Source organism: Pelophylax lessonae, assembly GCF_965119305.1.
Source record: "Pelophylax lessonae genome assembly, chromosome: 3".
NCBI lineage: Eukaryota > Metazoa > Chordata > Amphibia > Anura > Ranidae > Pelophylax > Pelophylax lessonae.
Genome location: NC_138770.1, coordinates 175673284 through 175700155, shown reverse-complemented (window position 1 = coordinate 175700155; position 26872 = coordinate 175673284). Strand labels below are relative to the sequence as shown.

At 41.4% G+C, this 26872-nt stretch overlaps 1 protein-coding gene across 3 annotated transcripts in view; it reads left to right on the top strand.

Moving 5' to 3' along the window:
* Nucleotides 1-26872, top strand: part of EPHB1 (EPH receptor B1) — a 453186-nt gene that overhangs the window by 288370 nt on the left and 137944 nt on the right. For all 3 annotated transcript variants that reach the window (XM_082252213.1, XM_082252214.1, XM_082252215.1), the window contains exon 4: nucleotides 3999-4154. In XM_082252213.1, coding sequence (XP_082108339.1) covers nucleotides 3999-4154 — 156 coding nt within the window. The remainder of the gene's footprint in view (nucleotides 1-3998; nucleotides 4155-26872) is intronic.

The following is a 26872-nucleotide window of genomic DNA, read 5'->3' as shown; positions in this document are numbered from 1 at the left end:
TGTCAGGATATGAGTCTCCTTGAGGTAACCAGGGAAAGGAAATTAATAGAAGCTGGTGGAATAACCACTTTTTCAAGCAATTTCCTTTTGGAGATATGGTCTTTCTAATCTTTATTGAAGCCCTTTAACCTGTCATTCACCGCTCCTTTCTAGATATTAGCAGATGATGAGGAGAAATTGATTGCCGTGTCGGGAGTGACTGCTGCTGGGAGTTTTTTTTTTTTTCTGCCTTTCATCAGGGTCGAAGACAAAATGCTGTTTAAATGGCAAGAACAAAGTCTCAAGACTGAGAAAACAGACTCTTCTGAATGGTCACTATTCTTATATTCCTTGTATGTAGAATGTATCTCATACACCAATTGGTGGTGGGCACTTTACATCCTGAGATACATTTTAGGAGAGCACTGCCTTCCAATTGGCTATTGCTTTCATTATGAAAGTTGGTGTTGCTGTCATGATTGTTTCCTCTGTGCACGCAACATGTGTTCTGTGTGATGTTTGTATAGCATGTCCCACCGAGTACCACAAATCTTCTCTAGTCAGTTCTATTGTTTTAAATGTCATATTCAGTAAACCAATTAAATGTTTCTCTTTTGGGTTCACTAATGCCTCGTACACACGCAACGATTATCGGCCGACCGATCGGCCGTCTTTTGTCCAGTGTTGTTGTGTTGGTTGAAATGTGCTCTAGACTGCACACAAATTTTCTCGGCCAACAAAAACCAACTTCAGAAGTGATGTCATGTGCTGGTTAACTTTCCGTGTGTTTTTTCTTCTCTGAGCATGCCCAGTCTTGCTCATCTGAATTTTGTCTGCTGAAATCTGTACTGACTGACGGAAAATCGGCCGTTCTGTTGACGGCCAACAAAAATTTTATAGCATGCACACCAGATTTTGTTCGGCCGAAAAGTCGGAGTCGGTTGTCGGAAGCATCATACTAACAAGCCGACAATCGGCCGATCGGACGTTGGCCGAACATTCACGGCCAACAATCGTTGCGTGAGTACGAGGCATAAGACTAAATATTTAACTGGCCTACTATCTTTCATGGAGTATAGCAACAAGATGTCCTTAGCAGATTTACTGAATTTGCTTACCTGTCCAAGATTCACTATTCCTGCCACAGCAGTGCCACTCCTCCTTCTACAGTCTTTTTAATATACAATAAATAAAATATTTCCAGCCGGGAGAATGGTTGCAGCATGTGGGTGGAACTGGGAACCTTGCTGCCTGAGTAAATATTACAATTAAACACGTGTCAAGGTTTCTTCTTTGATGTCTGTTTATTTGTACATGCTTGTACATCTTCACAAGAAATCTCATGGTCAAGCTAGACAAACTGGGAATTGAAGCGGTTTCGCTTTACTGGAATTTTGCTGAATGAACCAGGACCAGGCAAAGTCTGAAAATCGTGATTCTTGAAGCGTGGTGCATGTAAAGTTAGCTCTCTGGCAGCAGCAAAGTCTCTATTGCCAGGAAATATGAGAAGCTGATTGATTATTCAGATACTAGTTTTGGATTGACTGGGCATTCAAAAACTCAACAACCTAGACTCAATAAATGCTCCCTATAGGAAAAGTGTGCAGAAGTCTCCAATCTTACCGAAGTGGAATTGATGGGGAGGTCAGCTTAGGTTTTGTTTATTCTTGGGGCCCTATGTGGGTCGCCCCCTCTGCCAAAGGTAGCTCCGCTATTGGATGAAGAAAATTTAAATACAACCACATTATCAAAGGGTCTCAAATAACTGTTCTTGTTCCCATAGCAACCAATCAAAGTCTACCTTCCATTTATCTGGAGCAATATGTGAAAATTAATGGAATAATCTGCTTGCTTTAGGCAACGGTATTCTGTTAGACACTTTGAGCAATAAGACTTAATGCGTGCCCTTACATATGAAATATTCCATAATAGCAACAATTTTATTACCCTAAAGCCACCAATCAGACTCCAGCTGTGCTTTTACAGGGTAGACTTTGTGTAGGTGTAGGGAAATGTACAGAGTATTTAAAGAGGAACTACACGGTATCTGAATAACCACAGATCAAATACGCTATATAATTCATTTTTATTATTCAAAGCAAGCTCACCCATCCATCCATGTCTCCATGCTTTTGATGAGAAATCACCTTGAAAAAAACCCTCAGCATTTTTGGCTGTGGCCATCTTAAGTAAGAGCAGATGATTCATGTAGCACTGGGGTGCCAAACCTGCAGTCCACAGGCAGCGTGCGCCCCAAGGCAGCTATGAATATGGCCCAACACAAAAGCATAAACTTATTTAAAAATGTTGTTCTTTTATGGATTTTTTTGTAAAAATGTGTTTACACTTAGCGAACACATGCGTCCAAAGAAAAATTGAACAGTGCCTCTTTAATGGACTTTTCTACGTTTTATTGTTACAAAGAAAAATATCCCACTCCTCACAATCACACCTTAATCATGTCATCGGTTTTCAGCAGCACCTATATTTGTGAGCAACTATTTTCATGGGTGAAGCACACAAAGAGCAAAATTAGAACCAATATAGCTGATGATCATGAGCACCTTAACTAAAGTGCAAAACATGCTACAATAAGAACACAAGTGAGTAACAAGACCACATAAACATAGTGTAATAAAAGTGAAGAAAAGAAAAAATATTCTCAAAAAATATATATAAATAGCATCAAAGTCCATATATTTGTAAAGAGATAATATATAAAAAGTCCACAAATAATAAGTGGCTGTGATCAGTGATAGAAGTGTCCTCTGTGCAGAATTCCAAAGAAAACAAGCACTAATCCAACCAATGGGTGCAATGGCCGCTCACCTAATAAGGGATATTAAGTGCGTTAAATAACAATCCAGTAGAAGGGATTCTTCCGTAATGGTAAGTGGTTGGCTCATGTAAGACAAACAAGCATCTCCATGGTGTAGTATATAAAAGAAGGATTTATTAATAAAAAATGTTATTTAAAATAGAATAATAATAAAAAAAAAAGAAACAATAAAATAATAATAAGTAATAAAAATAAAAATTGTATTTATTTATTTATTTATTTAAAATAGCTTTTTACCTGCTATTTTACACCAACTTGTAAGTTACTATTTTTTATGAATAAATCCTGCTTTTTTATACTACACCATGGAGATGCTTGTTTGTCTTACATGAGCTGACCACCTACTATTACGGAAGAATCCCTACTACCGGATTGTTTTGGAGTCCCTTATTACAGTGAGTGGCCATTGCACCCTATGGTTGGATTAGTGCTTGTTTTCTTTGGGATTCTGCACAGTGGACACCAAAATCTAAAAAATGCTCTATTTGTGGGGAAAAAGGACATCAATTGTAATTGGGTACGGCGTCGCACAACCTTGCAATTGTCAGTTAAAACTACGCAGTGCCAAATCGCAAAAAATGGCCTGGTCATTAAGGGGGTGAAACCTTCTGGAGCTGAAGTGGTTAATTGTGACATTTTGAAATGTAAAGCCCAAGTTTTGCATTTTAGCCGCCCTGCCCTTTTTCTGTCTACATGAGAGATACCAGAGAAGGAAGGCGGATGACAAGAGGCATCTAAGGGGTTGCAGACAGTACAGGTCTGTTCTTTGCATTAGAAGGCTTATTTACTAAGTAGTGTTAACTCACTGTACATGTTCTAGTGTTGACACAGCCAGTGAAGAAGAAATCAATAGGAACACAAGTAAACATATCACGAGCTCAGTCTGTCAGACGCACCTGCCTTGATTCTGATACTGTCATTGAATGGAGGGAGCCGGCTGACTGACTGCCTATACATGTTCAGACACAACAGTCTGACTGTTTCTGACCTTCAGGCTTTTGGTCTGAAGGTGGCCAATATTGATAGATGTCAAATACAGTTGTGCAGTTACTGACTTGCTCCTTGTTTCTTCAGTCTGTGGAAATGTTATAAGTCAATGATTCATTTATTTTAGCTGCCCAGACGCAGTGGGATGAATACATGAATTAATGCAGGTTTTATTTTCTCTGCTTTTCCCCAGCCTGCCCAGCTGGTATGTTTAAAGCCAATCAAGGATTGGGGATTTGCGCTCCATGTCCTGCGAACAGTCGATCCACGGCGGAGGCCTCTCCCATCTGTATCTGCCGCAATGGCTACTATCGTGCAGATTTTGATCCACCAGAAGCAATGTGCACAAGTAAGTGCTCAGTATTATATAATGATAAGTATGCATATTATAATATGTCTAATGTGTATGTACATTCCCTTCTAGGTATTCTAAATAGGATTTACAATGATAGCAACACTGCTTCTGACCCCTCTGTGTTACGAGGGTCACCTGTAGACTAAACTGAAATTAAAGCAAAGCTGTCTTTACAGAACTACGGAGGCTGACCTCTCCTTCTGAAAATACTAGGTGTACTTTTCATGATAATCCAGTGGCTTAAATACTTTGAGCCTATGACCCCGTGCAAGCATTCAAATAGGAGCTGTTTCATTTTTTTTCTGACCTTTCTGATTAAAAGCCAGACAACTAGCATTTTCAGAGAAGGTAAACAATGGCAGGCTCCAAACTTCAGTGTTAGTAGATTTACCATAAATTGCATTCATCTATTAAAGTTCACCTGTGATCTGAATATGAACATTAACGTTCACCTTTTGTTCCATGTTATGCCCATGTTCAAGGTGTTACATGTAACATAGTACTTGCACCAGCCTATCCCCCAATTTGATCTTCTCCCTGCACTCGCTGTCAGAATTGAAAGAAAACGCGGCTCCGCCTGCTCGGCCACATCATTCATTCACAGTGTTCTGTGGATGTGAAAACTACAGATACCCGAAGCCCTTGCAGCTGTCGGCTTGTAATTCTCAATGAACTACCAGGGCGCTGTTGAGCTCTCTAGGTCAAGGCTTCCTAAACTTTTTTGGGCCAAGACCCACTTCTGAATACAGTTTTTTTTTCATGACCCACTTGCTTGTAATTGAATATTGTAAAGCGCTACAGAATTTGTTGGCGCTATATAAATGCAGATAATAAAAATGCATATTTTAAAGGGAGGGGGATGTTAAATTAAAAATAGAAGCTGACCTGGTCCTCCTATGACACCGAGGCTGCTGTTTCTGCCCGCTAAAGGGGAGAGAATCCCACCGCCAGTCTAGCCCTCACCGCTCCTGCCAGCAGGACTGAGGAGCTGGCTCTGCACCCTATGAACATATCCTACAACCTACATAACAGCCCATATACGTACTCACTGATGCAAGTATCCACCTCGTGGGAAATGCAGACCAGCCTCCGTAAACTGATTGGCCTGCTCTGGCTCTCAATTTAAGCGGGTCCGCTCTCAGGGATTTCAAGCTCAGCGCGACCCACTCAAGCGCAGCTTGCGACCCACCAGTGGGTCCCGACCCACAGTTTTCGGGTCCGCTCTCAGGGATTTCAAGCTCAGCGCGACCCACTCAAGCGCAGCTTGCGACCCACCAGTGGGTCCCGACCCACAGTTTGGGAACCCCTGCTCTAGGTAGTTCATTGAGTCTTCCTGTCAATGTATTGCTGCCTGCCCGTACGATGTTTGAGCAGACAGCTTACTCTGCATCAGATCGTGGGTGCAATGCTTTGCAGGCGCATACTACAAAAAAATAATAAATGCACATTTTCTGTTTCGATTATTTTTTTCTTTCCAAGATATAGAAAGAAGAAATAGAAAATACAGCAACAATAGTAGTTCACTAATGTCACATACAGAACATTTGTACGCATAAGGCAACATGTAACAAAGTATGACTGCCCATTATTTCGATCAAGGCCCCTTTCACACGATCAGACCGACAGGTCCGCCTGTCTGTTTTTCAGGCGGACCTGATCAGGCCACCCATTCTCCTCTATGGAGAGGCGGATGTCAGCAGACATATGTCCGCTGACACTCGCCTGGCATGCGATCTGACAAGATCCACTGAAAACAGACGGATGTTGATACGTTCGCCATCCGTCCAGCGGGTCAGATCGAATTGGGATTGGATGAAAACAGACAGGCTGTCTGTTTTCATCCAATCTCCCCATAGAGGAGAGCAGGACTCTGACTGCTCACTGTGCATAGACAGACCTGTCATCCGCCTGCTCAGCGGGGATCAACAGAGTGATAGACATCACACGCTGTGTCATCACTTGCTTTTCTGCCCTGTTCATACCACAATACTGATGTCACGTCAGTTTTTTTGTTTTCGTGCAGAAAACTGCATACACGTTGCCGATTCCTGCACAGAAAAACTCTGCAGAAAAACTCTGCATGTGATACTACTGTTGTGGGTTGAACAGAGCACACAGAGAACAATTCTTTTCTTTGTGCCCTTTCTGAACGTGTACAGAAAAACTTGTGTCTCTGTATATGGTGTAAATAAGTCCTTAAAGTGGTTGTTAAGCCACTATATTATCTGTATTCCAACTTATCTGTTATATAATGCTATGTGTCCTAGTGTCTGCTGTATAAAAAAAATGCCAATTACTACCTCATCTTAAAGCGTCTCCCGGTGCTTACGTAACTCCTCAGCTCTCTCCTTTTGCTTGCTGACAGCTATAGCGGGAGGGGTCGAGAATCCCCCGCTTACGGGGGAGGCTTCAGAAGCAGAGAGTTGAGGAGTCACTCTAAGAAGCTCTAAGATGAGGTAGTAATCTGCATTTTTTTATACAGCACAGACACTGGGACACATAGCATTATATAACAGATGGGATGATATACAGATAATATAGTTTTTATAGCAGCAGGAGGGGTGCGAGCAGTGTCTGGAGCTGACAGGCAGGCAGGGGAGAGCAGAGAGGAGACACAGCGGATGACGGAGGCATGTAAACTGACTACAGTGTCAGGGCTCAGCAGCCATAATACACTGTGGTCAGTTTATAGGGGGGAGGGCAGAACCAGGTAGAATCAGCCAGGTATTTCAGATGATACAAAGAGCCAAATTACATAGCACAAGCACTGTGCTGTATAACATGCTTTAAGGAAACAGGATCTATTTTTTTTAAGGTAAAAAACACTTTAAGCAGTTAAAAAAAGCTTTAAAACTAGCTATCCCTGACCTCTGTAACAACTTGTACTTTGATGTAATTCATTCTCAAAAATCCTCAAACTCACCCTGACACTTACATAGGATATGTATATCATAGAACCTTGATGGACAATAGCCTGTTGTAGCTCCTTTATGATGCATGCGGCTAGTGGTTGGAACGCGCAGGTGGTTACCCTGTGCTCTAAACCAGTGGTCCTCAACTCTGGTCCTCAGGGCCCACTAACAGGCCAGATTTTAAGTATTACCTTGGGGAGATGCAGACTAGAGTACTGCAATCACTGAGCAGCAAATGATATCACCTGTGATGTATTTCAGTTATCTTGCAAATCTGGCCTGTTAGTGGGCCCTGTAGGCCAGGGTTGAGGACCACTGCTCTAAACCATATTCTTACTGCATGGTTATAAGCACTGCCTATGTGTCAAAGAAATTACCACCAGTAGGAGTGAGGAAACATCTAGGAGATACTGTAACCTGCAGAATTTATATGATTATATCTTACTACAACAAGAGCATTATACATTTACAGCATAACCTTACATGCTAGCCAACCATGGCCGATCCTCAATTCCAGCCATAGGTTGAAATGCCGTGACACCCTGGTGATTGGGTTTATATGCAATACATCAGTTGTAACAAAAAACACTGAACAATTGTTGGTTTAAAAGCCTTTTTGCCAAGCCATATATGTGCTAACCCACTGCTTTTGACGTTTGCTGAAAGGCTGCTATACTACCAGACACTGCTCATCTGCTCATATCATTAAGTTTTTTTTTATTGGAAAATACCCTACAGCCATTGGATCCATGACCCACTTCAAAAATTGAAGCATCAGAGACATTATTACATCGTCTAGCCCTAAAAACGAGGAATAGACTGTAAGGCAACCAACCATACCACTTAGCTTCATTCCAGCTCAAGCCCCCAAGGCGGTTCACACACAGGGCAATTACCTCACACACTGTAATTGGTAATTAATAAACAGCAAATTGCCATGGTATAGCCCTGTGGGGGAAATTTGTGGTGTCCGCATGATTTTCTGTTGTTTATGTTTAATGTTTTTGTTTTGCTTGCATGAAACATATGTATGGTTTGTATTGTTATTGTGGCTTATGTGTGTTCCTTTGAGGCCGAGGGTTCTATACACCCTCCTTTTTTTATCTGGAGGTAATTTCTGATAATAAATAATTTTTACAATAAAATAATTTAAGGATAACCCAACTGTAATGATATCCCGTACTGGACACACACGAAAAGCTGTAGCAAGGGGCCATGTTGTTCAGTCATTTATAGGTCTGCCATGACAGTCTTGCAGAACAATTACACATTGCCACAGTGATATTACCCCCTCCTTTGATTCATGGAATGCATAGGTTTTATGCTTTAAAAGAGCCGTTATCTCAAAGACATCAAAAACCAGCACTTAGGCCTGTGCAGAGCTGTAAAACGCTAATGAGTCATGGCAGGATGTCTGTTTCTTCTGTCCAGACCTATCATAAAACTTTGACCAAATCCATTAAGGATAACCAGAACTAATGGGGATTGTAAAATGCAATTATAGAGCCCTGCCCAATTCAAAATTTAACAAACACACATACAATTCATAAACCCAGACAGGAACATGAAACATTAACAATACCTATATATTTGGATGGGAAATGTCATACTGAACGAATTAAGGTCATACATGACCACACTAGCACATATAGGAGGGAAGACAGCTGTCAGATATTCCCTGGGTGACAGGTTTAGTATCCCTGGATGCGAGATTCAATGCTGGGCCTTGATCTATCAGTTTAAAAAATGTAACCGGTACATATTGGAAGATATGAATAGTGGTATAAAACTGTCTATAGAGGAGGGACCTGATATTGTCATAAACTCAGGACAGCCCATGGCCACTCCGGTTTATTGCACAGGGGCATCTGTCAACACCCCTTTGATCCCAGAGGGAAAGAGAGATCCCTAACCAGTTGGGAGTTCTCATGTACCTTCAAAGCAAGAATATCTATCAAGTTTGAGAACCAATAACACCTGGCTCATTGACTGAACTCTGATAACACCCATGACATTAACTGCAAGTTTTCTTCCTCCACAATTCTGCCTTATTTTTCCATTGCTGAATTATGTCTCTATTTCTTTGAAACACCTTTTTTTTTCTGTAAATATTTTATTTTCACCAACTTTGACCTTTTCATTATGAAAACTTTATTTTGAAAAGTGTTAACCTTGTACCTAAGCTCTTATTGCAAGCTAACAAAGGACCTGTCTCTTGAAGAGTGCTACGGTATACAATAAATCCTATAAACATACCTGTCTGTGGTGACAGTGTGTGTTACAGATGATTATTCTAAAATCAAAATTGGTATTTCTAAAATTACGAGCTTCCTCCTGCTCAGACCAAAATGGGGGTGGTGACATTTAAAGGGTTAATTGCTTAATTAGCCCAGTGACAATCGCTTTCAGGCATCTGGCACCTAGATTGTGGCCCCGCGAGCTGGAAAATCTTTGTGCAGGGTGCAGCCGAGAGTGGTATTGTTACATAAGTGACAGCGTGGTGTGAGATTGGCCGGTCCTTTGTCACGAGTTAGTGAGGAGGGCAGGTATCTGAAATTACTAGCTTCCTTTTGCTCATACCAAAACGGCGGTGGTGACATTTAAAGGGTTAATTGCTTAATTAGCCCAGTGAGAATCACTCTCAGCCTGCTGGCATCTAGATTGTGGTCCTGCGAGCTGGAAAATCTTTGTGCAGGGTGCAGCTGAGATTGGCATTGTTACATAAGTGACAGCGTGGTGTTAGATTGGCCGGTCCTTTGTCACAAGTTAGTGAGGAGGGTAGGGATCTGACACCCACGTCCGTCACACCAACCACAGAATTTTTGTAATTAAAATAGCTACTGTATTACCCCTGTCTCTAGTTATAGGTGCTGCCTTTTCTTGTTCTGTGGACACTCACGCCCGGCATGGGAGCGAGCCTACACTTGTGCCCCCATAGCAAGTGGCTTGCTGTGGGGGGCTTACTCAGGAGAGAAGGAACACACATGGCTGGCTGGGGATGCTAGAGGAAGAGGTAAGGGGCTGCTCTGTGAAAAATCATTGTACAAAAAAGGAAATCATAAACTTCTATTTTATTTTATATAAAAAAAGATTTTACCTTTACAATCATTTGGAAGACTAATTTCTCCACATTGCTTAAATTAGGCGAATGAGGACTTGTGTTAAATTGCAGTACCTGCTTGTTCAGAAAATGTAAATACTTTAGTGTGCATAGTCTGGGCAAAGGTTCACTTTAACCTAGGCTGCAGTACTTGTTTTCTCCTGTAGGCGTAGCTGCTGAACAGCTCTGCAATTGCAGCTTCCAGAAAAATTGTAAACTTATGTACTTCTGAATAGGGGTCTCCTTCCAAGTGTTACATGTATTTGGCTACATTGTAGTTTAGTGTTATAAAATAGTGTCAAGAAAATGAGAAGCAAGCAAGAGAATTACAGTTTTCTAAAATAGACTTTACATTAGTATTTATGAGAAAATAGAGCTTTCAACTGGTAAATGCCCATTTAATGTGGGAAAATAATGATTTTAAACCTGAACAATGTCTATGTTTGTGAACTTTCCATTTTTAGGAGAAAATTATCTGAATTTAAATGAAAAATTGATTAAAGTTGGGATAACTCATCTATCCTAATAAATTTAGTTTTTTTTTTTTTACTGTATCAAATCCCTAGGTTGGCCAGTATATATATATAGATATATATATATATATATATATATATATATATATATATATATACACACACACACACTATATTACCAAAAGTATTGGGACACCTGCCTTTAAGCAGCTGTTCAAGACAAGTATGACAAGTATGAGTGTAGTAAACATAGTATTTACAACAGAATATGTAGTGCACGTAATTCGATTCATGTCAGGATTTAAGTACACAGACAAGAAACTGAACATTAGGTTTTAAAGTAAGAGGAGAATGTTTGGGGATGGAAGGATCAATAAGCTGAAGGGTTCAAAGGGCCATCTCCATATATTGATTGGTCACATTGATCCCAGCAGTTATGAAATTTAGTAAAAGTATTGGAAACATTTGCAGTTAAGAACTCCATTCTCTGAATCTCAGCAATGAGAAGCAAGAGTTGAGACTTGGAGGGTGGGTTGGTGGACAGCCAGCAGACCGGGATTGCCCGTTTGGCTGATAGTAATATGTATGCATTTAGGTGTAGCAATATTTCCAGGCATTGGGCCTGATGTGGGTCTGCCATGGTTACCGTTACCACCAACAGCACATTTAAGCTTGTTGCCCAAGTGTGAGATCTGAGACAATGAACAGTCCGGCATCTTTGGTTTTAGTTTTTTTTTTAGGAACTTGGATGTGAGAAGGGAATGAGGTACAGAATTGGGACACTTGAGAAAAAATGCCACCTAGCGCTGTCTTGGCGTCGGCTGAATGCCGACCAACGCTTACTGGCGCTTGTAAATCTGACTTGCTGTCTGTGAACTGAAACTTGACTTCTGATGCTTCCTCACAGCTCAAAAGTCCTCTGCACTGCTCCCTGTAGTCTTCTCTGACTGAGGTAGCAACTAGCAACGATGCTGCAACACCTAACACTTTACACTTCAGGGCCCAACCACTGGCACTCCCTTTACTCTTCAGAGTATTCTCTGGTACCCCCTTTACTATATTCCTGTACCAGCTAGCTAGCTCCTGGATCCTCTGACCTTCTCCGGAGTGGTCCCCTCTGACTAGGCAGATCCCCAGGGGCAGTTTGCAGTACTCACGACTCAGAATGCTTTCCTGAAACTCCACCCCAATGCTCCGCTGGTCCTCAGCACACCTGGATCCTTCTCTGCAGCTCAGCTCAGCCCTGTATCCCCTTAGGCCAGCCGCCTGGGACACCCGATTCTTCCTGACAGGAGGAGAAACAGCTGTCTCCTCCCTCCTGGGACTCTGCTTCCCTCCAAAGACGATGAGTCATGTGCTCCCATCAGACTTATACCCTCTCCCAGAATGCTGTGCGGCATAATCTGCCCTCCTGGAATAGATACAAGCCCTGGTGTGCCATTGGCCGGGTTTTCTCCACTGCCCAATGAGAGCCCTCATTGGGTTACAGTGGGGAGACTCCCCGGTCTCAACAGTCACACCTGGGAACCATGACAACCTAGCTGAAAACATGGCCTTGCTGATACCAAGCATCTACCTTGGAGGGTGCTACATAAGCGATTACTCCTCTTCTTAAGACCAGGAAAAAGAAGACCCAGTAGATTATGTACAGGGTCCAAAGGACAGGACTGGTCAAACACCTGTTCAAGTAGTGACCCAAGGTTTCAATATTGAGTTGGACCTCCTTTGCAGCTAGAACAGCTTCAACTCTTCAGGGAAGGCTGTCCACAAGGTTTAGGAGTGTGTCTATGGGAATGTTTGACCATTCTTCCAGAAGCGCATATGTGAGGTTAGGCACTGATGTGGATGAGAAGACCTGGCTTGTAGGCTCCGCTCTAATTCATCCCAAAGGTGTTCTATCACAAGGCAAGGTCCATAAAGACATGAATGAGCGAGTTTGGGGTGGAGGAACTTGACTGGCTGGCACAGAGTCCTGACCTCAACCTGATAGAACACCTTTGGGAGGAATTAGAGCGGAGACTGCGAGCCAGGCCTTCTCGTCCAACATCAGTGCCCGACTTCACAAATACGCTTCTGGAAGAATGGTCAAACATTCCTATAGACACACTCCTGAACCTTGTGGACAGCCTTCCCAGAAGAGTTGAAGCTGTTAAAGCGACAAAGGTTGGGCGAACTCAATATTGAACCCTAAGGACTAAGACTGGGATGCCATTAAAGTTCATGTACATGTAAAGGGTCCCAATACTTTTGGTAATATAGTGTATATACATTGCCTTGAAAAAGTATTCATATCCCTTGAAGTTTTCATAATTTTGTCATGTTACAACCAAAAACGAAAATGTTTTTATTGCAATTTTATGTGATAAACTAACGCAAAGTGGAAAGAAAATGATAAATGGTTTTCAAAATTTTTTACAAATAAATATTTGAAAAGCACGGCGTGCATTTGTATGCAGCCCTCTTTACTCTGATACCCCTAACTAAAATCTAGTGGAACCAATTGCCTTCAGAAGTCATCTAATTAGTAAATAGAGTCCACCTGTGTGTAATTTAATCTCAGTATAAACACAGCTGTTCTGTGAAGCCCTCAGAGGTTTGTTAGAGAACCTTAGTGAAGAAACAGCATCATGAAGGCCAAGGAACATACCAGACAGGTCAGGGCTAAAGTCGTGGAGAAGTTTAAAGCTGTGTTAGGTTATAAAAAATATACCAAGCTTTGAACATCTGGCATATGGCACAACTGCAAACCTACCAAGACATGGCCATCCCCCTTAAAGCGGTTGTAAACCCTTGGGGGAAAAAAAAAAAAAACACCTGCAAGACAAAGGCATAATGGGCTAGTATGCATGGCATACTAGCCCATTATGTGTAACTTACCTTAGAACGAAGCCCCGACACGGACCCCCGGACATCGCTGCGGGCGGTGCCATGATCCCTCGCCGTCTCTTCCGGGTTCGGGGGCTCCGGCGCGGTGATTGGCCGGAAGAGACGGCTCCGGCGCGATGATTGGCCGGAGCCGCGATGACGTCACTCCCGCGCATGCGCGCGGGAGTGATTTTCCGGCAAGCTCCCGGCAAATTAATTGAAGGTCCCCCCGGACCTTCAGAGCGCATGCGCCGCTCGCGAGAGCGGCTGCATGCACTGTAAATAGAAACATAGAAACATAGAATGTGTCGGCAGATAAGAACCATTTGGCCCATCTAGTCTGCCCAATATATCTGAATCCTATGAATAGTCCCTGGCCCTATCTTATATGAAGGATAGCCTTATGCCTATCCCATGCATGCTTAAACTCCTTCACTGTATTTGCAGCTACCACTTCTGCAGGAAGGTTATTCCATGCATCCACTACTCTCTCAGTAAAGTAATACTTCCTCATATTACTTTTAAACCTTTGCCCCTCTAATTTAAAACTGTGTCCTCTTGTGGTAGTTTTTCTTCTTTTAAATATGCTCTCCTCCTTTACCGAGTTGATTCCCTTTATGTATTTAAAAGTTTCTATCATATCCCCTCTGTCTCTTCTTTCTTCCAAGCTATACATGTTAAGGTCCTTTAACCTTTCCTGGTAAGTTTTTTCCTGCAATCCATGTACTAGTTTAGTAGCTCTTCTCTGAACTCTCTCTAGAGTATCTATATCCTTCTGGAGATATGGCCTCCAGTACTGCGCACAATACTCCAAGTGAGGTCTCACCAGTGTTCTGTACAGCGGCATAAGCACTTCTCTCTTTCTACTGCTTATACCTCTCCCTATACATCCAAGCATTCTGCTGGCATTTCGTGCTGCTCTATTACATTGTCTTCCCACCTTTAAGTCTTCTGAAATAATTACTCCTAAATCCCTTTCCTCAGATACTGAGGTCAGGACTGTGTCAAATATTCTATATTCTGCCCTTGGGTTTTTACGTCCCAGGTGCATTATCTTGCACTTATCCACATTAAATTTCAGTTGCCAGAGTTCTGACCATTTTTCTAGTTTTCCTAAATCCTTTTCCATTTGGCGTTTCCCTCCAGGAACATCAACCCTGTTACATATCTTTGTGTCATCAGCAAAAAGACAAACCTTACCATCGAGGCCTTTTGCAATATCACTTATGAAGATATTAAACAAAATTGGTCCCAGTACAGATCCCTGAGGTACCCCACTGGTAACATGACCTTGTTCTGAATGTTCTCCATTGACTACAACCCTCTGTTGTCTGTCACTCAGCCACTGCCTAATCCACTCAACAATATGGGAGTCCATGCTCAATGACTGCAGTTTATTGATAAGTCTTCTATGTGGGACAGTGTCAAAAGCCTTACTAAAATCTAGATATGCAATGTCTACTGCACCTCCACCGTCTATTATTTTAGTCACCCAGTCAAAAAAGTCTATAAGATTTGTTTGACATGATCTCCCTGAAGTAAACCCATGTTGTTTTTCATCTTGCAATCCATGGGATTTAAGATGTTCCACAATCCTATCCTTTAATAGGGTTTCCATTAATTTGCCTACTATTGATGTCAGACTCACTGGTCTATAGTTGCTCGATTCCTCCCTACTACCTTTCTTGTGAATGGGCACGACATTTGCCAATTTCCAATCTTCCGGGACGACTCCTGTTGCTAATGATTGGTTAAATAAATCTGTTAATGGTTTTGCCAGCTCACCACTAAGCTCTTTTAATAATTTTGGGTGTATCTCATCAGGACCCTGTGACTTATTTGTCTTCACTTTAGACAGCAATCTTAGAACGTCTTCCTCTGTAAAGACACATGCATCAAACGATTCATTAGTCATCCTTTCAAGTGGAGGTCCTTCTCCTTCTTTTTCTTCTGTAAAAACTGAACAGAAGTATTCATTAAGGCAGTCGGCTAGCCCTTTATTCTCTTCTACATACCTTCCGTCCTTTGTTTTTAATTTAGTTATTCCTTGTTTTAATTTCCTTTTTTCATTTATATATCTGAAGAATGTCTTATCCCCCTTTTTCATAGACTGAGCTAGTTTTTCTTCTGCCTGCGCTTTAGAAGTTCTTATAACTTGCTTGGCCTCTTTCTGCCTAATCTTGTAGATTTCCTTATCTTCATTGCTCTGGGTTTTTTTATAATTACAAAATGCTAGCTTTTTATTTTTAATGATTTGGGCCACTTCTGCTGAGTACCACGGTGGTCTCTTCCTTTTTTTGCTTTTACTGACAAGTCTAATGCACTTTTCTGTTGCCTTCAATAATGCACCTTTTAAGTAGTCCCATTTCTCCTGGACTCCATGTAATCCGTTCCAGTCTGATAAGGACTCATTTATGACTAATTTCATTTTTGAAAAGTCTGTTTTTCTAAAATCTAAAACTTTTGTTTTTGTGTGGTGCGACTCTTTCACAGTTCTTATATTAAACCACACTGACTGGTGATCACTGGATCCCAAGGTTTCGCCTACAATGACATCATATACCGAATCCCCATTTGTGAATACCAGATCCAAAATGGCCTCCCTCCGGGTTGGCTCCTCAACCACTTGTTGCAGAGACAACCCCAGTAGGGAATTTAGAATATCTGTACTCCTGGTAGAACTTGCTATTTTGGTTTTCCAGTTTATATCTGGAAGATTGAAATCTCCCATAATGATAACTTCTCCTTTCATTGTCATTTTAGCGATTTCTTCAACTAGTAGATCATCTAGTTCTTTAACTTGACCAGGTGGTCTATATATCACACCTACACGAGTTACTGCATGATTAGCAAACTGCAACGTAACCCAAACTGACTCTATGTTGGCCTCACCAACTTGTATTAGGTTAGATTTAATGCTATCTTTCACATACAGGGCCACTCCTCCTCCTTTCTTGCCTTCTCTGTCTCTTCTGTATAAAGAGTACCCTGGTATAGTTATGTCCCAGTCATTTCTTTCATTAAACCATGTCTCCGTAACAGCCACTAAATCTACATTCTCAGATGCCATAATTGACCCAAGTTCATTGATTTTTTTACCTAAACTGTGAGCATTTGTAGACAGGACTCTGAGCTTATCATTTCTTAACCTCTGTGCTTCTGACCTGTTCTGGCATTGTTTCGGGGGGCAATTGGACTCTTGTAATTCCACTCTTTTGCCCCCCCTTCCTAGTTTAAATACTCTTTAGCAAATTTTTGGAGTTGTTCACTAAGTACATTTGTTCCTTTGAGAGAAAGATGCATAATAGATAAATATCTCCTAAACCATGCCGATTTAGGAGATATTATTTGTACCTACAGGTAAGCCTTATTATAGGCTTACCTGTAGGTAAAAGTGTCAAAAAGCGGGATACTACCGCTTTAACTGACAAGCCTGGTCAAGGAGAGCATTAATCATAGAAGCAGCCAAGAGGCCCATGGTAACTCTGGAGGAGCTGCAGAGATCTACAGCTCAGGTGGGAGAATCTGTCCACAGGACAGCTATTAGTTGTGCACTCCATAAATCTGACCTTTATGGAAGAGTGGCAAGAAGAAAGCCATTGTTGAAAGAAAACCATAAGAAGTTCCGTTTTCAGTTTGCGAGAAGCCATGTGGGGGACACAGTAAACATGTGGAAGAAGGTCCTCTGGTCAGATGAGACATAAATTTAACTTTTTGGCCTAAAAGCAAAATGCTGTGTGTGGTGAAAAACTAACACTGCATATCACCCTGAACACACTATCCCCACCGTGAAACATGGTGGTGGCAGAATCATGTTATGGGGATGCTTTTCTTCAGCAGAGACAGGGAAGCTGGTCAGAGTTGATGGGAAGATGGATGGAGCCAAATACAGGTCAATCTGCAAAAGACTTGAGACTTCAAAAGAGGTTTACCTTCCTGCAGGACGATGACCCTAAACATACAGCCAGAACTTCAATGGAATGGTTTAAATCAAAGCATATTCATGTTTTAGAAAGGCCCAGTCAAAGTCCAGACCTAAATCCAATTGAGAATCTGTGGCAAGACTTGAAAATTGTTGTTTACGGACGCTCTACATCCAATCTGATGGGAAAAGCTTGGGCTATTTTGCAAAGAAGAATGAGAAAAAAATGTCACTCTCTAGATGTGCAAAGCTGGTAGAGACATACCCAAAAAGACTTGCAGCTGTAATTGCAACAAAAGGTGGTTCTACAAAGTATTGACTCAGGGAGGCTTAATACAAATGCACACCACACTTTTCACATATTTATTTGTACAAAAAATGTTGAAAACCATTAGTCATTTTCCTTCCACTTTACAATTATGTGCCACTTTGCGTTGGTCTATCCTATAAAATTAATTTACGTTTTTGGTTTTAACATGACAAAATGTGGAAAATTTCTAGGGGGTATGAATACTTTTTCATGGTACTGTATGTATATATATATATATATATATATAGAGAGAGAGAGAGAGAGAGAGAGAGAGAGAGAGAGAGAGAGAGAGAGAGTGAGAGTATAGAGTACACTGTATATTTGTATATATATATATATATATATATATATATATACAGTATCTCACAAAAGTGAGTACACCCCTCACATTTTTGTAAATTCATGTGACAACACTGAAGAAATTAAATTTTGCTACAATGTAAAGTAGTGAGTGCACAGCTTGTATAACAGTGTAAATTTGCAGTCCCCTCAAAATAATTCAACATACAGCCATTAATGTCTAAACCACTGGCAACAAAGGTGAGTACACCCCTAAATGAAAATGATCAAATTGGGCCCAGTTAGCCATTTTTTCCCCCCGGTGTCATGTGACTCGTTTGTTTTACAAGGTCTCAGGTGTGAATGGAGAGCAGGTATGTTAAATTTGGTGTATTCGCTTTTACTCTCTCATACTGGCCACTGGAAGTTCAACACAGCACATCATGGCAAAGGACTCTCTAAGGATCTGAAAAAAAAGAATGTTGCTCCACATAAAGGTGGCCTAGGCTATAAGAACATTGCCAAGACCCTGAAACTGAGCTGCAGCACGGTGGTCAAGACCATACAGCGATTTAACAGGACAGGTTCCACTCAGAACAGGCCTCACCATGGTCGACCAAAGAAGTTGGCCAGTGTTCAGCGTCATATCCAGAGTTTGTCTTTGGGAAATGGACGTATGAGTGCTGCCAGCATTGCTGCAGAAGTTGAAGGGGTGGGGGGTCAGCCTGTCAGTGCTCAGACCTTATGCTGCACACTGCATCAAAATGATCTGCATGACTGTCATCCCAGAAGGAAGCCTCTTCCAAAGATGATGCACAAGAAAACCCACAAACAGTTTGCTGAAAACAAGCAGACTAAGGACATGGATTGCTAGAATCATGTCCTATGGTCTAAAGCGACCAAGATAAACTTATTTGGTTCAGATTGTGTCAAGTGTGTGTGTGGCGCAACCAGGTGAGGAGAGCGAAGACAAGTGTGTCTTGCCTACTGTCAAGCATGGTGGTGGGAGTGTCATGAGGCTGCTTGAGTGCTGCCGGTACTGGGGAGATACAGTTCATTGAGCGAACCATGAATGCCAACATGTACTGTGACATACTGAAGCAAAGCATGATCCCCTCCCTTCAGGGACTGGGCCGCAGAGTAGTATTCCAACATGATAACGACCCCAAACACACCTCCAAGATGACCATTGCCTCGCTAAAGAAGCTGAGGGTAAAGGTGATGGACTGGCCAAACATATCTCTAGACCTAAATCCTATTGAGCATCTGTGGGGCATCCTCAAAAGGTAGGTGAAGAACCTCAAGGTGTGTAACATCCACCAGCTCTGTGATGCATCATGGAGAAGTGGAAAAGGACTCCAGCGGCAACCTGTGAAGCTCTGGTGAACTCCATGCCCAAGAGGGTTAGGACAAATAATGGTGGCCACACAAAGTATTGACACTTTGGACCCAATTTGGACATTGTCACTTAGAGGCGTACTCACTTTTGTTGCCAGCGCTTTAGACATTAATGGTTGTGTGTTGAGTTATTTTGAGGGGACAGCAAATTTACACTGTTATACAAGCTGTATACTCACTACTTTACATTGTAGCAAAGTGTCATTTCTTCAGTGTTGTCACTTTTGTGAGATACTGTATATATATATTGCCATGGAGAAGTGCGGGAAAGGGAGACCCTATAAGAATGTATAGTTAACTTTGCAATGAACAGGATATAATGAAACTCATTTTTTATAGCTGATCAGTTTCATGCAGTGCATTCTGTTATCACACACATTTCTCTTCAGTTTACTGGTCATACAAAGTAAATGAGCTGTACGCTCTCATAGACTGACTGCTAACTGTGGTTGAATAGGCTTTAATCTCGTTAAACTTCCCACGGCTGTCGTAAGTCTATAGCCAGCGTAAAGATACCCACGTACATGTAGATTAGACTGAATATAAAGATTCAGCCCAGATAGGCAGTGAAAATGTGGCTTGCAGCCTCTTTATATGGTTTTGTATTGTAGAATAAAAGCTAAAAGTATATTATAAGCTCATCTGAAAATGTGGAGACATTGTATGCAAACTGTTGGTTGTCCTTTGTTAATGTACAAAGCTTAGATTAAAGCGATAGTAAACCTTCTATTTTTAAAAAGAACAAAAAAACAAAAACAAATGGACCCCGGGTGGTTTAAGCCATGCACCACACATTATGACATACTTACATACTTACCCTAAAACGAAGCCCTTCAACGATGTGCACTGTCACCGCTGACAGTGCTTCCTTCTTCATCCGGTCTTCCTTCCAGGTTTTCGGTGATGATGGTTTACGGCACAAAGCTATGAAGGGAGGGCACAATATGCGCCAGTGACTTCAACGGCTACATCCCATGTGAAAATATCCTAAACAGAGAAAGTTTAGGAGATATTCACTGTACCTACAGGTAAGCCTTATTATAGGCTTACCTGTAGGTACAAGTTCAAAGCACAGGGTTACTACCGCTTTAAAGCATATCTGAACCCAAGAACAACATTTTAATGTATATTGAAGCTTTTTAGTCCTTATTTTGATATGTTGGATGCATTTGATTTATTTTGTCAGATTTGTTTTACCTTTATTTTCACCTAGGGAATCTGTGATTAACCACTTGCCCTCTGGAAGATTTACCCCCTTCATGATCAGGTCATTTTTTGTAAAACAGCACTGCGTTACTTTAACTGGCAATTGCGCGGTCATGCGACTCTGTACCCAAATAAAATTGATGTCCTTTTTTTTCCACAAATTGAGCTTTCTTTTGGTGGTATTTGATCACCTCTGTGTTTTTTTATTCTTTGAGCTATAAACAAACAAAAAAAAAAAAAACGTCAACTTTGTGCTATAAAACCTAGCCAATAAAAAATTTAAAAAAATGTAATTGCTTCATAAATTTCAGGCAATATGTATTCTGCTGCATATTTTTGGTAAAAAATATTTACTGGCTTGCGCAAAAGTTATAGCATCTACAAACTATGGGATATTTTTATTTACTTTTTTTTATTAGTAATGATGGTGATCAGCAACTTAAAGCAGGACTGCGATATTGTGGCGGATATTCTGACACTAACTGACTTTTTTGACACTTTTTCGGAACCAGTGACGCTAATACAGTTATCAGTGCTAAAATATGCACTGTCACTATACTAATGACACTGGCTGGGAAGGGGTAACATCAGGGGTAATCAAAGGATTAACTGTGTGCCTAGCCAATGTTTTACTATACTGTGTTAGGGGCTTTTCCTAGGGGCAAGACATGGATTCTAGTCCCTGCTTTGCAGAGACACAGGATCCATGCCTTTCCACCTGTCAGAACGGCGATCTGCCTTGTTTACATTGGAAGATCGCAGTTCTGCCTCTGCCTGACGATCAATGGGTGCTGAAGGAGATTGAGTATCCTACACCCGCCGATCAGCTTCTGCTGTGTGTAATCATAGCAGAAGTGAGAGCGTGCCCCCTAACCAGAAGTGTTGAAACACGTATGTATACGTGATCGGGTGCACAGTGAAACTGCTATAGGGTGGACCTAAAGTGGTAACGCTTATTCACCATACAGTATCTATGAAGAGTAGAGTTGTCATCCTTGGACAGCACTACTAATGTTTTCTTGGTGGTGCTACTGATTTCAAGTGAATGATAAATGACTGTAGAAGACAAAAAATCAGGCGTCTAAATGCCACCACATACCCAGGGCTGAACGAAACAGAAAGCTTCAGACCGTTTCTGGAGAGTTTTGCATCTGGCAAAACAGATTAACATCATAGAAAAAAATATAACCACCACCAATCAGACCATACATATATCATGGGATCCATCCCAAGATATCAGAATTCTGAGATCACACTTAACGTCCCAAAAAAATCCCTTTTGGTGTGCCAGACCTGTGGATATTCCTTCAACGTCTCCATTGGGGATATCCTCTCGGGCATCTAGATATAATTACTGCTGTTAAAACGAACCAAGAATGTTATATATAATATATATATTTATTACGTATTTACTACCCCTTTTTTTCTTGTACAACATGTAACAATTATGTGTATATTTATAGGAAGATGTACATCTTGTTTTTATGAGCAAACCACTTTGTTTTCCCCCCCATCCTGCACCCGGCACAGCAAGCCCCTGCCACTTCTCGGTGACAGGGGTTACTATGGAGACGGGAATCTACCGGCCACGGCTGAGTCTTTTCCTTGATCTCCCATACACTGTGTCGGCGGCCGAGCTGTCAGGATCGGCTTGTACGGCGCGCGCATCACCCAGGCGCCTGCGCAGTACAAAAGCCTGAGTCACTGACGGAAGAAGCCGATGACGTGCAGCACACCATGCGCATGCGCGAGCGGCTTTATAAGGCCGGGGAGCCGGCGTCCACCCTCACTTCCCTCTTGCAGAGGGAACAGGACGGACGTGGACCAGCGGCGGTGAAGGATTTCACCTCTACCTCTTCTTCTAACACCTAATACCTCCTTGAAAAAAATGTAAGTCTGGACGAACGTCTTTTTGCCTGAAGTCAAAAATAAAATACCTTTTATCCACAATACTTTACAAATTGTAATAAAACACTTCATAGACATATGACCATTTTCAGAACGGCTAACTGGCGGCAGCAATCCATTTATGACTGCGGCATCAGGAGAGATACCTTCCCCTTCTCTAAATCTGTATAAAATCGGCAAATGTAAGTGTTTATCTGGGCTCGGACACCCACATTAATTACTTACCTTGGGAGATACAATATAACATATATATATATATATATATATATATATATATATATATATACTCCTTCCAGAACGATCCAGGACACTACTGGAACAACAATCCAATATCCCTATATGAACACCTCCAAACCTGGATGTGAGTAGCCAACATTGGCAATATATGACCTCCATTTTTATACGATAAAAAAGACATCTAATATATCTTTTCAGACCATGGTACCACACGGCTCCTTGTTGCAGGCTTAGAGGGGACAGAGGCAATTTTGGTTTGCAGTAACAAGATTTTTTTAAAATACAAGTATGTATTTATCATTATTCATTATTTTTTCTTGTATATAACAATTTCACGTATATTTCCAAATGGAAATATTGAATATTATCTATTATACATTACAGCTGGGTGACAGAAAAACTTTGAAAAAGGCTGATACAGCCGAAACGCGTCAGAAATTATGGATGAAACTCTGTGAAACTCCTACATACGGAATACACAGAGACAAGATCCATAAAACTGTCACAACTTATCACATGTGTCACGGATTCACTGAGAATCCTTCTTCTCTATTCTTATCTTTTTCACATTGGGCCTGTACCCAACACCAATACTCACAACTGAGTTATAATATTTTCTTATTTATTTACTTTTATGTTAATTTGGTAATAAATTGAGATATAATTTTACTCATGTTCAATTGCTACTTACTTGCCCACAAAGTCCCATTATCTTTGGCTTGAGACACCAAAAAACCCCCTCTTTTTTCAATGACATGGATGTTGCTTCAAATTACCAAGTAGGAACCAGTAGTTTATATAGTTGGGTTTAAAGCTGCGCTCAACCCAAAAGGTGAAGCTTGGCTGATCTGCCCCCCTCTGCTGCCACATTTGGCACCTTTCGAGGGGGAGGGGAGAGGGGGGAGCGGGTACCTGGTTTTGACAGGTATGGCAAAGTCACCTGGAAGTTCGGCCCCCCTCCTCCTTCCCCCACCACCAGGCCATTCACAATGCGCAGTAGGGAACAGGCTGGGAAGCCGCAAGGCTTCACTGCCGGTTACTCCTATAAGCAATGGCGGTGGCAGCACCCGAGAGACCATTGAAATGTAAGCCTGATCTGTTATATATGTTGAATAGCATATATAATAGTGGTGTCAAAGGTAAAAGAGCACATAGGCCAGAAATGTATCCACAATTTGAGTGGTGGACCACATGCAATTTTTTTTTGTTGAATTACATAAAAAGGAAGAAAGCGTATAATTATGAAGGAAGGGTGAATTTATAGTATTTAATTAGCTTTTCTGGTAACTGTAACTTACTAATGCTGGGCTTAGCAGGAGCTTGTCCCTATTCCCCAAACAGAATACACATGTAAGAAATATAGCATCACTCCATTCTTCCAGCTTAATAATAGAGACGATTAGCAGTGCAGTATCTACAAGAACCTGGACTAAGAAATGTTGACAAATGCTGGAAGAACAGAGCTGTTGTCCTTGTAGATGCATGATGTGCGCAGTAGTCTATATAGTTGGTGGACTTGGAGGGACAGCTGATGTCAAGCGTACCATGCATGTAAATTTCCAGGCCTCCATATTAGAATCAGTAACTCAATGTCTTGAAAGCAGTTTCGAGGATTTTTACTTTTAACTTCTAACAATATTTGATTAGATAAATGTAAATTTATTTTCTTAACAACCTCAAGGTCGTAAAAGAAGGTACCACGGGCCATCAGTTGCATAGTCCTATTGTATAGTATTTTAAAAATTGGTGCATTGTAACCTTGTCTTGGTGCTGCATTCCCAATGGTTGCTTATAGTACATAAGACCTTATATGTGTTTCTGATAAATCATATCTTCATTCTGTAAGCAGATTAGCTTTGCTCAAAACTTTATTTTCAGGTTACTAATGCAAAACCAGAGAAAGAGAAATTGTTCTTGCAGATGTAAGGAGAATGGCTAGTGGTCTACGATGAAATACATTTATTGTCTCCCTGGAAGCCTCTACTGACCTCGTTTTATTGCTTTGTACAATTATCAGGGAAAAGGAATTCACAAATATACTATCTCAAATAACACCAGAGCCATCTTTTCTGCTTCCATCCCAAAAGATTATGCCACTGCTTTCATTTAATATTAATAGTATTATTATTACTTGGGGTGTTAGGAAAGCTCAGTGCTGGTTAACCCTGATGATGCTGGATATTCCTAAGTTGTCATACTGGTCACAATAAACTGTGCTTTCAGGGTCTACAAAGTGGATACAGACAGACTGATATTTATATACTGTATTTGGTCAAATATTGTTCAGCTACACTTTGAGTAAAGTTTGAGAAGCAACCGAGAGATTGTCAATTGTTTGTTGGTACAATTTGTTTCTCGAAACAGGGCTACAGAATACTTAAGTATCCCTCAATTTGTATAAACAAATTCTGACTTTCAGAAATTTGCAGTGTCCCACTTCCTGCACAGCAATGCCTTGGCTCCTCAAAGTTAGCTCAGGTACTGTGCATGGCATTATATTAGGTGGTGTTTGCATCTACTACCTACTGTAAAACATTGGAGCAATTTGGGGTACCCTGTAGGTGTATTAAGGAGATGGCTGTACCTGCTTGCATCAAGTAGTCTCTGGGATGGTACTGTGGGGTGCATTTATTAGACTAAGACTAAATACAGGTTCTCATTCTATGTTCCCAGTGGCACTGTTAGTCTGTACAATATTAGTAGCATTATTCACATGTGCAAGATCTGAATAACAACTGCAAACATTTGGTCCTTTTTAGAATATTACATTTCATCGTACTGCATAAGGTAGCAGTATGAAGACAGGTGCAGCCTGCCTTCTCCGCTGCAGGTGGCGCTCAACCCAAGTGGCATTGCAGAGGGAGAGGAAGTCAAGAGGGACTTAGTTCCGCTATGGTTTCCTGGGTCACAAGGGGCAACCATCTTGGGTCAACTTGGAAAACGGCCCATTTAGTTTAAAATTGAACAAAAGGCAAAACACTTATTTATACATATAAAAAAAAAGCATTATAAATACCTTGCTCCCCCTTTTTATAAGTGATCACATTTCCTCTGCTCTCTCTGTTCTCAGCTGCATAAGAGCTGGGTGAGGAGAAGCAATAGTACACTGAGTTTCTCAGTGAAAGGCGATGGGGGAGGGTCAGGACAAGTCTGATCGTTGGAGGAGAGCAGGCTAAATTCCCAGCACAGCTAGAGAACTAAATAAATATATAAGGGTGCGCTTTAACTAAAAAAGAGTGATGGATGGGGGGTGGCTGCACTTGAACTCTAAGAACAGCTAGAGAACTGACCATGGTGTGTTCTCCTACTTAGTGTGGTCAGTTGTTAATAGGAAAGCAGAGGGTTGGCTGGACACCCGGGATTTCATAAAAGGGAAGCAGTACAAAGAGAACAGGATACTCTTTCAAACAAGTACAGTGCACGGTGCAGCAGGCACATATCAGGAATATGAAATGCTAGGCTAATAAAAACTTTAAGACTCTGGCTTCCTGGGCTTGACACATATTTCACATGTCGCTAGAGTAGGGACAGGTCACCCGTCTGGTAGGGAAAGTGCTTAGTGTCAGGTAGAGGTTCCTGTGGAGTAGGGAAAGTACAGGAACATGCCATGCTTTCCAAAAGCCTCCCCACTTGGGTACTGACCAGCCAGGTTGCATTCCACCTCTTGAGAAAGACACTGTTGGCACAACTGATGCCTGATTTTACTATTCATGCTATGAGTGCTCCTGGCCGGGTTGTCTTCCCGCCATGCCTGTTCTGTATTGCTGAACTTCAGTTAATTTCTGTTTTTCCGCACTCGTGTTTTTCTGCTGCTACACAATGCTGCACCCACCCACAAGTATATTTCCTCCGTTTCCAGATATTTATATATCGTAGCCCTTTTCTAAACCCTGCCTATTTATAGGAAAGGATACTAGACTTGAATGGCAGAGTTACAATTCAAAGAGCCGAGGCCAGTTTATTGAAAGTGCCATTTAATCCAGCTGTGTGTTCATTGGAAAAATCTCTATTGGAGTGCACAGCTCTTACACCACAAACCCGCTGATAGGAAATTATGGCAGAGTGGTGACCTCACTGGCATGTTGGTGCTCCTTCATTATTT